At 36.6% G+C, this 16,268-nt stretch overlaps 1 protein-coding gene across 1 annotated transcript in view; it reads left to right on the top strand.

Annotated features, from left to right (window-relative positions):
- The window catches only part of NRAP (nebulin related anchoring protein), a 48,855-nt gene that overhangs the window by 8,989 nt on the left and 23,598 nt on the right, over nucleotides 1-16,268 (top strand). The window contains exons 10-22 of the mRNA XM_026050525.1: nucleotides 1,995-2,099; nucleotides 3,980-4,096; nucleotides 6,391-6,495; nucleotides 7,406-7,513; nucleotides 8,222-8,326; nucleotides 9,820-9,918; nucleotides 10,442-10,546; nucleotides 10,850-10,957; nucleotides 11,639-11,740; nucleotides 12,223-12,420; nucleotides 12,643-12,747; nucleotides 14,783-14,881; nucleotides 16,164-16,268. Of these exons, the coding sequence (XP_025906310.1) occupies nucleotides 1,995-2,099; nucleotides 3,980-4,096; nucleotides 6,391-6,495; nucleotides 7,406-7,513; nucleotides 8,222-8,326; nucleotides 9,820-9,918; nucleotides 10,442-10,546; nucleotides 10,850-10,957; nucleotides 11,639-11,740; nucleotides 12,223-12,420; nucleotides 12,643-12,747; nucleotides 14,783-14,881; nucleotides 16,164-16,268 (1,461 nt within the window). The remainder of the gene's footprint in view (nucleotides 1-1,994; nucleotides 2,100-3,979; nucleotides 4,097-6,390; nucleotides 6,496-7,405; nucleotides 7,514-8,221; nucleotides 8,327-9,819; nucleotides 9,919-10,441; nucleotides 10,547-10,849; nucleotides 10,958-11,638; nucleotides 11,741-12,222; nucleotides 12,421-12,642; nucleotides 12,748-14,782; nucleotides 14,882-16,163) is intronic.

Below are 16,268 nucleotides of genomic sequence, written 5' to 3'. Positions count from 1 at the left end.
TGTTCTAGCAATCTTAGAAGCTCTGCAGCTGTAAATATGTTAAAGTGTCAATGACAATCCTACATAATCACTTGGATTTCAGCTATTCTACAGAAGTGATATTTGAAGCCTGGCAGGTTTTTATGCAGTTGTGTAACCAAATAAGCTCCTATTTGTTTTGGTTTATGGCATTATTTTATCTCTTTTTTTTTTTTTTTTTTTTTTTAAACAGAATACATTTATTTTTGTCGTATGACAAAAGTACCCAAATTCCTGGTGCTGAGAGAACAAGTAACACTCTGTAAACAAAACAATATAATTCATTCTAGCTCCTCATGAGGTACACAGGCTTTGGAGAAATGAAGGAAAATGAATATATTGTCCTAAGACATTTGGAAGTTTTAAATTTCTTCACTGTTTCTGTCTGCGCCTGCATCTTTTTGTTAATGTTATGTAAGTGTAGGAAGTAAATCACCCCTGAAGCTTGGTAGTTTAGAGTATGTACCCAGGTTGCAGCTAGTTTCTGTCTTTGAACTTCCACAAATTTTATTAAGAATAAGCAAATAAAATAAGTTTGCAGAAGTAGTAATTGCATTTTCAAGCACCAGAATACTTCAATCTATAGAATTAAAGTTTTCTCGTCTTTGAAAGTATCTTTGTAACTTCAGTTGTAGACTCCCAATTTAGCTTGATTTTTGATCTTCATAGATTGACTTCTGATATTTTTATTCATATAACATGCAGACACTGAAATTAATTGCTCTTTCTGAGCAAAGGATGACTTAACTTGGTAAACAGATTAGAATTCTCTTTGTCAAGACCATAAGCATAACTCATTCTGACATATGTAACGTAAACTAGTCTAAGGAATGTTGCTGTAAATTCCTATTCGGTAAACATATGTTGTGTTCATGTTTAAAATATTAGGTATGGGTAAAGTTAATTGTCTGGGATGTTAAAAATACTCTGTTGGAATTTGAGCAGTATGAATATTGATATTAAAATGTATTTGAGGAAGTTATGAGAAAAGGAAAATGACAAGAAATCTGATTCATGAATGGCGTTTGAAAGATTATATCAGTTGTTTAGTCAGGGATATTTTTAATTTTCTGTACCTATTTTTAACATAATTTAGATATACTAACTATAACTGATATTATATTGTTGACAGATTTATGATTTGACCTATCTTATCATGTGGGGCTGCTATTACCCGACATTGCCTACAAGGCATTGTTGTGAGTTGAGAAGTGACAACAGCTATCCCAAAAAATGTTTGGTCTTTACTATGCATGCTATACTCTTAAATTTATTCTTAACATTCTGTACAGACTCTTTTCACTAAATCTGTCCCTTTACTAGAAATGACTTATAAAATAGTACAGAGAAAGACTGGGCTATACCTCACTTGCTTGTATATTTATCATGTGCTCCCCAGCTTTTGCCCTGAAAGGCCTTTGAAATTGGCAATTAGGTATTAATTCTAGAAAAAAAAAAAAAAGCATCATTTTGAAATGAGAAAAAACTGTTTTCTGGGTAGTTATGATATGAGTTACTCATGGGGATAGCCATACTCAAGGGTCTTCTATCAGGTCACAGAGGGAGGCTGACCCTAAGCTAAATTTACCAAGGTTAAACAAATCTCCTGCCTATCCAAACACTCAGTTTTCATGTTTCAGTTTTCCTGGCACACGTCTATTTTGATGTGGACAGCTGTAAGCAAATACCACTTCCTTGGCTCTAGGAATCAGGCTGAGATTAGGATGTTTAACACTATATAGCTGAATACTGTCTGGAGCACAACTAATCGCTATCTCAGTTTCTCTTGCAATGCAACACAAGAAACTTAAGAACACAGCTAATTTAGTAGGTGATTTTATTCTTTTGGTCGGTCATTCTCTTTTTTTCATAAAGAATATGAAGTAATGAACTTTTGCTACTAACATGGGCTTCGTGAAATCACTTACGGCCCACCTGCTCGTGTGTGGTGAGTAAACAAGTTGAATTTTCCTCAGGATTATATGGATGAGTTTGAAGAGCGCAGAGGGAAGGGAAGCTTTCCTGCTATGATCACTCCAGCTTATCAAAATGCCAAGAAAGCAAATGAATTGGCAAGTGATGTAAGTATAAAACCTGAATCAATACAATTCATAAACAATTAAAAACAGCAGTTTGTCAGAGCAATGCCCAGGAGCTGAATGCTAAAATTACACTTGAGATGTAAACAACAATGACATTTCCCTGCATTGCTGGGACCTGGGTGACTCTGGGAATAATAATATCCATTAATATAAGGGGACACTGCTCCAGCTTGCATGAGGGAGGAGAGGATGCAGCAACTAATGGGGATCCCTACTGTTAGGTTAACCCTCCTGGCAAATCTGCACCTGTATTATTAATGCAACCTTCAACTGCCTTAATCATCCTGTGGACTATTGTGTTATTCCCAGTAGTGAGCAAGTGGAGGATGAATGAGCTGAACTGGTTTTGATATTTTGATGTATCCTGCCTCCAGCACAAAGCAAGTCATAGGGAGGAAAAGACACCACAGTGTATGACATTGTCACTTCACAAGACCGAGGTTGTTTCTAGTGATTTTTGGGTTTGGGTGGTGAGCTAAAGAATTTGGCATGGGAGAGGGGTGATGTGTGACACTTGCATGCAGCTCACTGATCAAAAAGCCTCAGCCCTGCTAGAGGAGACCATTGCTAGGAGTGACAAAAATGAGCCAGTCTGCTGGTCAATACCCTTCTGTAGCTGCTGCTGTGAAGGGTTCCTGTAAGTGACAGCTTCTGTAGAATGGACATCAATAGCCCTTTGGGGCTATTTGAGCTGATGGCTTCAGTCGGTTTTCTAAAGAGCCAATAAATTGTTGAGCCTTTCAGTCTGTACCAGCCTGGATGAGATGCCAGCAATAAACTAGGCTGAAACAGATCCACCCTATTCTGTTATTTAAATTTAAGACTCGAAGAATATAAGAAGCCTGAGACCTCCTGTGATTGATCACTATTTTAATGATAAGTCCAGTGTTTAAATGTGAAATATTTAACCTTCCCAGTTAAATATGCTAATTTTATAGGTTTTCAAAACATTAATGGTTGGCATTTATTTCTACAAATTTGTCGAATTTGGAATTTGGAGAACTGATTCATGCACTAATGTTAGCACACGGGAGTACTTATCAGTCCGCTTAATTTCTTTAAAGAATGGGAAAGCAGTGTGGAGACTTGGAAAACGAAAACAACTTAATACTTCAGCACATATCAAATCAATTGCTATTTTTTTACATTATGAATCTGATTTTTAAAGCTAAATGCGTAACAATGTTGGACAAAGAGCCTAATAATCTCTTTGTATGTAAGAAATATTGACGTTATATATTTGGTGGAGAGAATTTGGCCAAAGACCATTATCTATCTTCAGCTGTCCTGTCCCGATTTAAGTCACAGAGCAGATGTCTAAATTAAATTAAGATATTATTCATCTCATTGTTTGTTTTTCTTAAAAGGAAAAATATACTTGTCTTTAAAACTTTACAGCTGCAGAATGCCATTGCTTACTTAAAATCTGTGTCCTCCAAAAGTTCAATGAACTTGGTCATTCTCTGGCTAGCTGTAATTCTCTGGCTGGAAGGCGAAAATGAAAGTCCTGAGATTTAACTTCAGTAATGGAAGAGCACACAAGCTCCAGCCAGTCACTAGCCAAGAATGTCTTAGTTATCTGTTCAAGCTACAAACAACAGCCAGTGCTGTTCAGTCCACATAAAAGAAAACTGATTAAAAAAAATGTTCAAGTTAAGTAGCTTGGCAAGAGATGTGGGCATGTGATTTTGTGTGATTTATTTTAGGAAGAAACAACTTGAATTGTTTGCTTATGGAAACAAGAATAGGAAAACTCTTATCCTAACTCATAAATCCAGTAGAAGTAGCAATGTTGAAAAGATATGTGTCTGTTTTATTTTCTCCTGTTTATTTTTTTTTTATTTTTTTGTTTTTTTTAGATAAAATACAAGAAAGATCTTTCCAAGATGAAAGGTGCTGCTCACTTTCATTCCTTAACAGCTCAAGACAACTTAGTCCTTAAACAAGCCCAGAGTGTTAACAAGCTTGTCAGTGAGGTAAGGAGTTGTATTGATCTATGCAGTGGGGTAAGAGTGGCCCACACAAACATCTGTGTGTGATGGGTAAGGGCTACAAATACAGGAAGCTGTTGTTCTTACTGTCCAGTCATTATCAAAACTGATCTGTGCTCAACCCAGTAACTGGGGAGAGAGGTGCAAGAACAATTCTTAGATTACTTACTACTTACAGATAGTGTTAGCTGGCTCTTCCAGTGGTCTGTGTGGAGGTTATGGCAAATAACTCCAGGAAAGCACTTCTCATTCTAGCAGCATGGAGAAATCTAAGAAAGCTCTGTACTGTGCCCTTAATGCACTGCAAAGTTATAAACACAAATGCTTTAGGCTGCCTTAGGAATATGTTTCAAAGAAGGTTCTAATGTTAATTAAAAATAATACCAATACATGCAAAATTTGTATAACTCTATTAATGCAGGTTTTTCTTTCCTTCTGGTCTGTAAAAGACTGGCTTACTGATACTACAGTCCTCCTCTACCTGGTATAACAGAAGATTGCTAGGGGATTCTCAATAGATTCTGATTTGTTAATTTATTTATAGTGTCATATCAGCAATATAGCTATTAATAAATGTGAGTTTCAGGAGCTTCCCCATGACACTTTAAAAACTTATGCTCTTGAGATGTTCAAGTATAAAATCATCAATAATAAAAATCCCCTGAAGTAGAACTGGAAGGGGCCTCCTGGGCCAGTGATTCCTGGCTCCTGCTGTCTCAGCACAGTATTGTATAATCCTTCCTTTCTCATTTCTAGGCTTCATTTATTCCCATCCATCTCATTAGCATTATGTTTTGTGCAAACATTATCCTTTAGTTTAGAAAGTTCTTTTCTCTGCATGGTGATTTTTCTTCTGAGATATTTATGGGCAGGATGTCATTTTCTTCTCTGTCTTTATTTTCTCAGACTAAGCAAGCCAAATTCTTCTCATCTCCTCTCACAGTCCTTCACTGCAGCTGTTACATACTAAGTGCATGTTCTTTAAACAGGAATGACTGTAAAAGCACATAGGTTTCTGATGAGTTCTTTCTGCAACCCTGTACATATCATGCACACTTCCCAATCCCTGCTCCAAAGTCTTCTCTTGCTCCAGCCTTGGACTGCATTTGCCTTTTCCTTAGCTACGTTTTTTTGGTATCTTGCCACCATTCCATGGTCAGCCTACTTATGAACAATTTTCTCTTTCTCAGCCTTTTCAGATGATGAGCTCTTACAGTAGAAATTTTTGTGACTAGTCCTTAAGTGTATTAAGTGTATTAAATTCTACACTGCTGAATTTAGCAGTGTATTAGCCCATTTCTATTACTCTAGTCTCCAAAATGTTTTAATATGACCTCCAACATTCCTTTGAACTGACAATGCCTACCAGATTTCATCACCACATTCCTATTTCACTGCAAGAATAGTTAATGAAAATAATAAAGCAGATCTGCCTTTAAATTTATTCTGAGGAATTCTGGTAGTAAACTTCCTTCTTTTGTATACTTCCTGTTCAAAATTACCCATTGCTATTTTTCCTTTAGCCTGGTCCACACCCACCTTTAAAATTCTTTCATAGATCTCTGGTTTTGTTAATGCTTTTCCACCTGGCACTGTCCCATATACTTTGAGGTCCAGATGAATGGGATTGTTTGCAGTTTTTTTTCCTGTCTATAAACTTGTTGACATTCTTGTTCTTTAGTGGGCCCTTGTTCTCTTTTTATTTACATAGCAAAATTACTTTTTACCATATTGTTTTTCTTAAAATTAGGTGCTTAAGTATACTGCAAAGTCTTTTTATTTTTAATGGCTACAGAAATAAATATCCTTTCAGTAAAGATGCACCTGCCTATGCTAACAGTGCCGGATCATGTTTCTTGACATTTATGACTCTGCTGTGGTGGTGGTAGAAACAGATTTGAAATGTGGATCTCTGTCTCCAGGGAAATATGGATCTCTATGTCTGTATTACGGAGGACTGCCAAACTTTTTATGTGTGGTCCTTCAAAGTGCTGTGTGTGGGAGATTCTAAAATCAAGCAGCCTGATGGTTTTGGTATCTTTTGGAACTTTAGATACCAAAGTGCCTTGAAGATACATCCCTGCTATTGTCAGGGAACTGAGTGTGTGAGATTAAGCTTCATATTTCTTTTCATCATATGCAATCTGATAGAAATCACATATGAAAAGTCTCTGAACCATTGGCCTGGCTAGTAGATACTGTGTGTGGTCCTTGCTAGGCTAAGGTAAGGTTGTATCCTATCTAACTCTTTAGACTTTCTTTTTGTTGTTGTTGCTCAGGTGGAATATAAGAAGGATCTAGAAAACAACAGGGGCCACAGCATTAACTACTGTGAGACTCCACAGTTCAAGAATGTGAGCAAGATCTCAAAATACACCAGTGATGTAAGTTCTTCATACCTTGTATGTGGCTTGCAGAGAGCCTAACTTGGGAGCTGCTGGAATTGCAGCTCATATGTGTGCATGTCAGATAAGCCTGCTCTGGGAATCTTATTATAACTGATTTTTATCTGTGTCCGTATTAGCACCTACCCCGTTAGGTCCTGGCTGATGATTAGGACTCTTTTTATCTGTAATTATGAAAAGAATTCAAAATAATATAGAAGAGAGGTTACTTATAATGAATTACTAATCCAGACAAATAGCTCTTAGTTGCTACAGTTATCTCAGTCCAGTGCTTATTTCATTGTGTGTATCCATTTCTTCAAGGGAAAGATAGAAGGCACTTCAACACAGCTAATGTCAGGGAGGAGCACCTTTAGTGTGTAGTACTAATCAATAATGATAGTAATTGTATCTCAAGATACTGGTAATTTTATGTGATTCCCGTTGCCAGGAATCCAGGAAGAGTGAATCTTTGTGATACAGATGAACTGGTAGGGTTGTTAACTGTGGTGTTTGGGATTCAAAATGTCTTCTTCTGTGCTTGCTGCACCAGAACACACAGTAAATGGTTATCTGTTCATTTGTTAAGGCACAAACAGTCTTTTCCTGTAATGTTTTTCTAAACATTTTATAACGTTTGCCTATGAAATAATATTTGACAAGAGACTGTAGTGTATCATCTGTGGCATCCAGGTGATCTGGGGAATATCTAAATGATGTCTTTTAAGATGGAGAACTCACAGAGAACTTTTAGGTTTCATTTTTAGGGCACCAAGGTTGTTGTGGACTTGTGTTTTTCTGTAGTAAGTAGTAAATCACAGCTGTAATAATTTATCTCACTACTGAAACATAAAACACAAAGAAAAATGAAATACGTTTTTTTCAGAGTATTTTCTGTATTTGTTCATAGCTCAAATACAAAGAAACCTACCAGAACCAGATGAAAGGTCATTATGAAGGTATTGGCATGGATAAGCGGATGTTACATGCCATCAAAGTTGGCAGTTTGGCAAGCAATGTAAGTCTTTTTCAAATGTACTTGTATAGGAGTTGCTTTTTTGTGTCTTTAAATCTTACTGGAATTAAATAGATAGAAAAATGAAGATCAAAATGTATTGGTTATCTGAAGGATGGATGTTGAAAAGTGGGGAAACTGGAAACCTTTTTGTCCTGATTTATGCCTCACTGTGTGGAAGAAGCTAAAATAAGCAAATTCAGTGATCTGGCAACACACTGAGCTCCTTCAATTCTCTTTGACATCAGTAGGAGCTGAGGTTGCTTGGGTTCCCCTCCCTGCGAGGGTCAGACCTTTGCTGGAGAAACAGTCTTTAATGAAGATTTCTGGATTCCAATTTAATTTACTGGGTTAGTCAAGAAGCTATTTCGTTACATACCATTCCTTCAAGTACATTATTTACAAATCTGTAAGAAGCTTGAGAACTAAGCAGGAAGATAAAAGAGATATGTCATAGGTGGAAGTTAAGTTAATGCTCCCACTGTTGGCATTGGATTAATTGAGGAGCTGAAAAAGAATCAATTAGTAGCTAAACTATGCAAATAATTTCATTTTCTCTGTCACTGACGACATTGAACTTACTTTGTTTCTTGCATTTAATATTAATATTATTGTTGCTCCTTTCCTCTTGACTGATAATTATTCAAACAAATGACAGCTTAAAAAAAAAGGAATGTTTATTTATTTTTTTTTGTTCTCCCTGTGTTTCAGATAGCCTATAAATCTGATTACAAACATGACGGTGTTGACTACAATTACCCAGCTACTCTCACTCCTTCATATCAGACAACAAGGAAGTTGGTCCCTTTGAAAGATGTAAATAACTTTCTGGGTTTTTATCTATGGATTGTGTGGCTCATCAACTCTCTGTAGGAGAGATTGTGATGATTTCTATATGTCAAGTTATGATTTAATCATTGGAGCAAGCAGCCAGTGGTAACAAAGTCGAAGCAAAAATGTGCAGTTAATCAAGAGGGCTGAGAGAAAAAGAGAGGAAAAAGTGCTGCTACCTTCGATCATTGATTTACGTTCAGCACAGATTGTGCAGTGACATGAAACGAGGGAAAAGAGTTAGTTCTGCCCAGATCCTGATGGAACAATGTGAGGGAAATTGTGTATGACTCTGGTTGTTTGTGCTCTACAAGTAAGTGGAGGACATCAGTGTGCAGGGAATGCCAAAGTGTCACCTTTCACAAGCATTAAAGGCTTGCTCGATGTCACCTAACATTAGGAACTTAACCTGCGCCTTACCTAAGGAGAGCAGTAACCATGCATGACTTCTAAAATCATCAGGAAGGGAGTGGCAAAGGAGCAGATGAACTATTTATAGTATCTTGTAGTATCTTGATCATTTTGGAACTGTGTGACAATTCACACAGGTTTTGCCTTTAGCCTGATGTTTGTTATTATGGTAGAAGGAAGTTTGTGAGGATCATTCAGATAAAAAGGTTGCCATTGAAAAACTTCTAGTAACTCAAAATCTTTAGAAATACATTCCACTTTCTTGAAAAAAAGTATTCTTGATAAACTCGTTTTCAACTATGTGATGTGCCATGTTTGCAGAGTGATGATTAACTACAGTGAATATTCATTAGGGCTTACAGAGAATGGTAATTGTGTCCTGCAGTGTGACACTGAGGCCTTTGGAAGCCAGAGGTTTAAGAGAAACCTCCTCCATAAAATTTAATTTTGCAGAATTTGGGGATTTAATATGTTAGGAATTTAGTGGGCTCTATTACTATCAATAGCAGATTTTGGAATAACTTTTTTTCTGTACCATATTTGTTTTTTCCTTCTTTTATCCCCTATGCAAAGCTCTTACCACACAAGGGACTTCTATGATTATTATATTAAGAACCAGCAAAGAATAAGAAAGTTCTTTTCTTTTGTATTGTGTTATACTGGAAAGACTTCCCTATAATGGAACAATATGATGAAGCACTGTAATTCTCTCTTAAAATTTTAAAAAATCTGAGTGATGGTTATTGGATATCAGTTTTATGGTATATTTTATGGAGACTAGCTGAAATTGTGTCTTTTTATGAATTTGTGTTTTTCTGGGCATAGAGGCTGTAAGTGAAGTTCACTTTTAAAATGAATGAAAATTGTGACTTCAGACCAGGAAGTTTTCAGTGCATTAACTGCAGATCTTATCCAAGACATCATGGCTTGTTTCCCCATCTCAGTTATTATGGTTTAGGCAGTGCTATATCTAGACAATTAGTTAACAAACCTGTATACTCAGTCTCTCATTTGTCCAATCTGAACATCTCTTTCTTTATTAAGTCTTGTTTTCTGTTTTTAATTAGGTAAACTACAGGCAAAGCATAGATAAGCTCAAGTACAGCTCTGTTGCAAACAGTCCACAAATTACTCAAGCCAAAATAAATGCGCAGCAGCTCAGCGATGTAAGTTCTATCATCATTAACCGGTTTTGTTCCTTAGAATTAGGACACAATTTAGTTCATCTGTGAATAATATGTAGTTCTTAAGTGGTTTTGATTGATGATAATTAATCAGCAGATATCCAAAGAAAACAATAATATATTTTTAATGAAATCACTTCCAAAACTGTAACAAGCATACCATTGAATCAGTAAAATATAATACTTTCCTCCATTTAAACAAGATGCATGTGACTTTTGTAAGGGGTTTATCATCTTTGCATTTATTAATGCTTGCTTTTATAACTTTTACATTTCATCGATTGATGCAATTATTACAGTAAATATTATCTTTCTGGAATAACTATTTCATACAACCTAGGAAAAATTATAATTATCACAGTACCTCCAATCTGTTAATGATGTCAGCCATAACTATATGGCACTAATGGCCTCAAGTTCAGCAGTAACCACTTAGTGTTACTGACATGTTGTTTGTTAGAAATAACTGAGGTTGTTTTTTGTTTGTTTGTTTCTTGTATCATAGTTGAACTATCGAGCCCAGTATGAGAAGACTAAAACCAATTACACTCTGCCTCAGGATGTGCCTCAGTTAATCAAGGCAAAAGCCAATGCTGAATTATATAGTGAGGTAAGCCAAGTAATGTGAGAATAATGATATATATGTTACCCTTGAAAGAGAAGTGAATGTAAAGATGATGACGCTTTCTGGAAACATTCAACATTTCAAATCTGTCTAAAAGTGACTGTGAACTCCAAAAATAAAACTCTTGACTCAATCCTAGGTAATTAATTAATGATAAAGAACTGTGACTTAACAGGGTTCCAGTTTGTATATTGAATATATTTATACTTCTGTTTTGCTCTTAGCCATCTCCATGCTCACTTGAAGTTCTTGTGTGTTAGTAACATGTTGCTGTCTTTTCTTTCTCAGATTAAGTACAAAGAAGGCTGGGAGAAGAGTAAGGGTCGGGGCTTTGAAATGAAACTCGATTTTCTGCCTTTACTTGCTGCCAAAGCTTCAAGGGATCTTGCTAGTGAAGTAGGTTATATTTAATTACCTAGGAATTATTCTTAACATAAGTTGCTATAGCAGAGGGAAATAAAGCTTAACTCGCTTCATTTGGGTTTTTAAGCCCTACTTTTGACTGTTGTGCATTCATCTTTCTCAAAGGCTGAGCAGTTGGAAACTCAGTTTCTGGTTTGATATTTCACTCTCACTCAGAGGTAGAAAAGGAAGAAAAACAAGTGATCCTCTAATTGGAAAGTGTTTGGCAATGAAGGAGTAGAATAGAAGATTTTTATGCTAGCAGTGTGTTTCCCTCCTCCCATTAAGAGTCAAATGATGAATATCTAGCTTCTTTGTTAGCTAACTGGTTTCTTATCTTTTGCTTTAAGAACCTTACTAAGTGACATATGTGGACAAAGAAAATCAAAATAACCCAGAGCATTTAATTATTCAGAAAACTTTAAATCTTTAAACAAGTTCATCTCAAAGGAACAATCCTTAAAGAATAAGGTTAAAAAACAAACAAACAAGCAAATAAAAGGCCATTATGGCAATTTGGGGGATTTCAGATAAAATCTGGGAAGTCTGAAGTGACAAAATGAGATTCATACGAGACTCTTGTAAATTTTCACTACCTGAATGACCAGTGACATAGATATTGCTGTATTTGGGGTAACTGGAAAATGAACTTAAATTATTTTTTTTTCTACTAAGGTTAAATATAAAGAAGAATATGAAAAAACAAAAGGAAAAGCAATTGGAACTAAAGACTCAAGACTTTTGCACTCCCTGCAGGTGGCCAAGATGAGTAGTGAGGTAAATTATTTATTTCTCATACTTAAAAGGTGTTTTAATAATTATAAATCTTTCATCAAATCTACACTACCCCATTACTGATGTTTCACTATAAGTCCTTGGAAGTTATTGAAAAAAAAGTTGTTTTTCTTCCCCAATCTGTTAATCTACAATGGATACACAGTGTTTTTGTTCTTGAGGAGAAATTTGGAGCACTGGTGATATTTTGGGGGGGGCAGGAAAATAATATCATTCTATTAAAACCCCAATCTGAACACTCCTAAATGGAACTTCCAAGCAGACAGAAGTATATTGTAAAATACACTGTAATAGAGACAGTGTCTCTGGACTGTCCATTTTGTATCTGTTTTGTGGATTCCTCATAACACCTGATTTCTTTTTTTGTCTAATGTAGATGTCCAAATAAGAGTTGAGATTTAGAATAGGTTTGGCTTTGCCATGTGCTGTTACAGGCAGCTTCTTTCCATTCCTCCTTTTTCTAGATTGCCTATAAAAAAGATTTTGAGGCGAGTAAGACCCATTTCCATCTGCCTATGGATATGGTAACCCTGAAGCACGCCAAGAAGGCCCAGGCACTTGCTAGTGACCTAGATTACAGAAAGAGACTCCATGAGTACACAGTGGTTCCAGAAGATATGAAGACAAAATGGGCAAAGAAGGCTTATGGACTCCAGAGTGATGTAAGATATATATTTGAATTATTACAAACAATATGAAAGTTTAGAGAGTTTTTCAGTGTTTGATGCTATTTCTAATTTCATGTGGATGCTGTTTGAGTTCTAAAATGATTTAAAACATCTTCAGATTGTACTTTGCTTTTGAAACTTGAAAGTGTGCATATATTCATATAGAAACACTGAATCTGTGCCCCTCATGCTAATGAATGTCCTCTTCCTATACAGCTTCAATATAGGTCAGATCTGATGTGGATGAAAGGAGTTGGGTGTATCAGCGAAGGAAGTCTTAATATAGAACAAGCCAAAAAGGCTGGAGATTTGATCAGTGAGGTAAGCAAAGTGCTTGGGCTGTTGCCTGTTAGATGGTTTATGCACACTTATTCTACCATGTTATGTAGAAGAACTAAAAAGTTCCTGATAGTGCATATCTGAAAACTGGAAGAGTAATGGACTTATGTTGATATAGGACAGAGCAGTCTTGGAGAACCTACATTGGAGTTAAAATTACAGTTTTTCCTTCTATGATTATTGATTTCTGTCAAGATTATGAGGTAGTACACTCACACTTCATGGTTTAACCTTATGGAAGTACACTTCCTCAGCTGCATAACTGTACTGAGCTGTCTGACTAGTGCTAGAAAAATTAAAGAATAGAAAAGTAGAGTTTAGGAGAAGTTTGATAAGACAAATAAAATCCTACTTAGTGCTGGAGGAAGGGAGCAGAACCCAGTTCTGGAGGCAAAATTCTCTGCTACCTTGGGTCTCTGGCATTCGCTCACTGCTCTTGCAAGGGGAAAAATACATCTTAGAAACAAGAGCAACTTCTCTCAGATCCAGTGTCTTGTTAGAGACAGACTGACATCTGCTATTGTGGTGTGATGTGCTGTGGTAATAATCACTTCCACAAATATTTAATCCATAATGATCTGCCTTTATATTTTGGTGCCTTGTAAGGCCAAGAGATGACTGACAGTCATTTAAACCGTGGATATTATTTAGAGATCTTTATTGCCATGCAGAGTCTGGCGTTTTGTCATTTCTTTGCAGAATGTCACTACATTGTGTTCCACGCAATATGACAAAACATGCTGTTTTTAATCTGCCTGCCTCCCTTGCAGGTTCCTAAAATAAAGCAATGAGCACCTCTTTGAAGTGTTGCATGCTTTTTTAACTTCTGTTTTGTGTTCCCACAGCGGAGTCACAGTGTAAACTGATGTGTTCACCCATCAGTTCAAAAAGAAGGATTTATATCCTGAAATAAAATATGAAAAGAAATGCCCTTACCCTGTTCCTAGGTGGAATGTCCCACTTCACTGTTGAACTGTTAGAATAAGAAGGTGACTGAACTATCCAAGAAGTGTTTTCTTGGTATCCCTATCATACCGAAGTCTACAAATAGTGTCTTACATTTCCCAGTACTGTCTCAGAGTCAGAACTCTGAAGAGAGAAACCCACAATACTAAGGCAGAGAGTTTGATTCAAAACCACCCTGATCACAAACCAGTGTCTGTGGAAAGTCCGTGCATGTTTTCTTCTTTGCTGCAATGTGTTTCAGATAGAAAACAAAAATAAGGGCAGTCTTATTTGTCAAACAGAAATGTTAGTCTGTCTGCAAAATGTCGATGCAGTTAAGAGGATGATTCAAGTTACTGGTACCAAAGGCTGGATGGAATGAGATGCTTCTTCCTACATCCAAGACTAGAGCCTGGAGTCTTCTGGCTATTACTCCCAGCAGTGTTTATGCTGAGCCTGGTTTTGAAAGGAGCTGGGAGATGTTGGGGAAGATCTTGAGCTAGAGTTACTTTCAAAACATTAGAGGGAGAACATTTTATTTCAGCAGACCTAAAGTTGCCTTTAGTGTTTCAATTTAATTGATAATTTAGGGTATCTTGATAATTTAATATATCTTGATAATTTAAAAAGATCTCAGTAATTTTGGTGTGCTGTGATTTAGACACTTATGTGTGCTTGAGAATCCCTGTGTAATAAAATGTGATGGTAATATTGGCTGATAACTCATATAGTTTCTTGGGTACTGATTTAAATTGAATGACACATTAGTCTATGTGCAATCTAGGTTTATAAATGCATAGCTAGTGCATGTGGCACCAGTTAGTGGCTCTGCAGTGTCAGCTGCAATGCTTTGGACAAGTCTGTTGCACTAATCACCACTGTGGTCCTTCCAGAAGAACATACTATCACTATAAAGTATTTGGAGGCATATTTTGCTGATCCCTGTACTAAACTGGGAATTTACAGGCATCTTCTGGCTTTTATCAGGAATACACTGTTTGAAAGTACTGAATTTTAGGGGAGGGTAAATATTGTAGCAACTTCTGTGTTAACCCACTTTAACTTGATCCAGAAAAAGTACAGACAGAAGGCTGATGCTCTGAAGTTCACCAGTGTGGCTGACAGTTCTCAGATCAAACATGCCAAGAAAAGCCAAGAACTGCAAAGTGATGTGAGTCCTTGATTGAATTTTTCTCTTTGCAGATATGTTATTGCCAATATGTTCATTCTTGAGGTATGTACATGTTGTAGACGCGGAGAGGAACAGACAACCCACTCATGAAACTTCAGTATTTGAAGTTCTTTGGGATTTATTTTTAAGGGTTTTTTCTTTGTGCATTTGCTGAATTCTCTCAACTAGAAACAACAAAAACATGTCAACAGAAACAAGCTGCCATGTTCATAATGACAATAATGGCCAGAGATGGGAGAGATACCTCTACAAGACAGTCGTGAGTCACTTGTTCGTAGTTCAGGCAGCAATTCTGTAAACTGGATTCAAGTATGGCTGAAATGCATCTCTGAGATGTTGCCTGAGGATTCCTGAGACATTAGTGTCTTCTTCATCACCAAGACACGCTTTCCATGAGAGAGGGAGGAAGGAAGCAGGAGGAAAAACAGTGTTCCCATCTGCTCTGTAGACAGCACTTCAAAGCAGAATAGTCAATGGAGACTAATATGCAACCAACCTAAGTTTTGTATTCCTGTGCACTGAGGGCAGTTGGCAGACTATTTTAAACTACCGTGTTAGATTGCACCTTCTTCAGCTGTTGCTTTTAGCTACTCTTGATAAAACAGTAAAACAAACATGTTTTCCCAAACTAAATGCCTTTATAATACTCCTTGTTCTTCCTCATGGCCAAGTTACCCTTCCAAATGGCATCTTTTCAGGTGCCATTTGGCAGAACCTATCTTACAGTAGCTCACTTTTAACTTTCTGAAACAAGAGAAAACTACTGCTAAAATGACCGATCAACTAATTTAGGGGCATAGGGACAGTAGTGTCTTGCCTTTTTTCCTTTTTTTTTTTTTTTTTTTTTAATTTTTTTTTTATTTAAGGGAGGATATGGAACGTCTTTACATGGCTTTTCAAGAACTCCTCCAGCAATTTTATGGAGTTCTGAAGAGCGGTCCATGTCCATACCTTTTGTACAATAGAGATTCATGTCAGCTTTGTAGCCAGTTAAGTAATTTACTTTAGGAAAGTGAAATAGGCTATCCTGGATTGAATATTGTTTCACTGCTGACTTTTAACCATGGCTGATTTGGTCAGTTTGGCTCTTTAAGTCAACTTTTAAATTCATACTAAGTAGAAAAAGCCTGACATTAAAGCCTAATTCACCAAGTAGATTAACCTGTGTAAATCCTTGGATATATGCAGTGCTTAGTGGGTATTCATTTGAAACTATACCTAGACTATTGCTTGTTAACCACTATTTGCTTTCTGTGGCCAGGTTACCTACAGATCAGGAAAGGAGCAGTTCCTGCATCAATATACCATCAGCAAAGATGATCCTGTCTTCCTACTGGCTAAAGCAAATGCTGCAAATATCAGTGAG

This window comes from Nothoprocta perdicaria, unplaced genomic scaffold, assembly GCF_003342845.1.
Source record: "Nothoprocta perdicaria isolate Ctin4 unplaced genomic scaffold, notPer1 scaffold_7, whole genome shotgun sequence".
In the NCBI taxonomy this organism is placed as follows: domain Eukaryota; kingdom Metazoa; phylum Chordata; class Aves; order Tinamiformes; family Tinamidae; genus Nothoprocta; species Nothoprocta perdicaria.
This window is presented reverse-complemented; position numbering and strand designations above follow the sequence as displayed.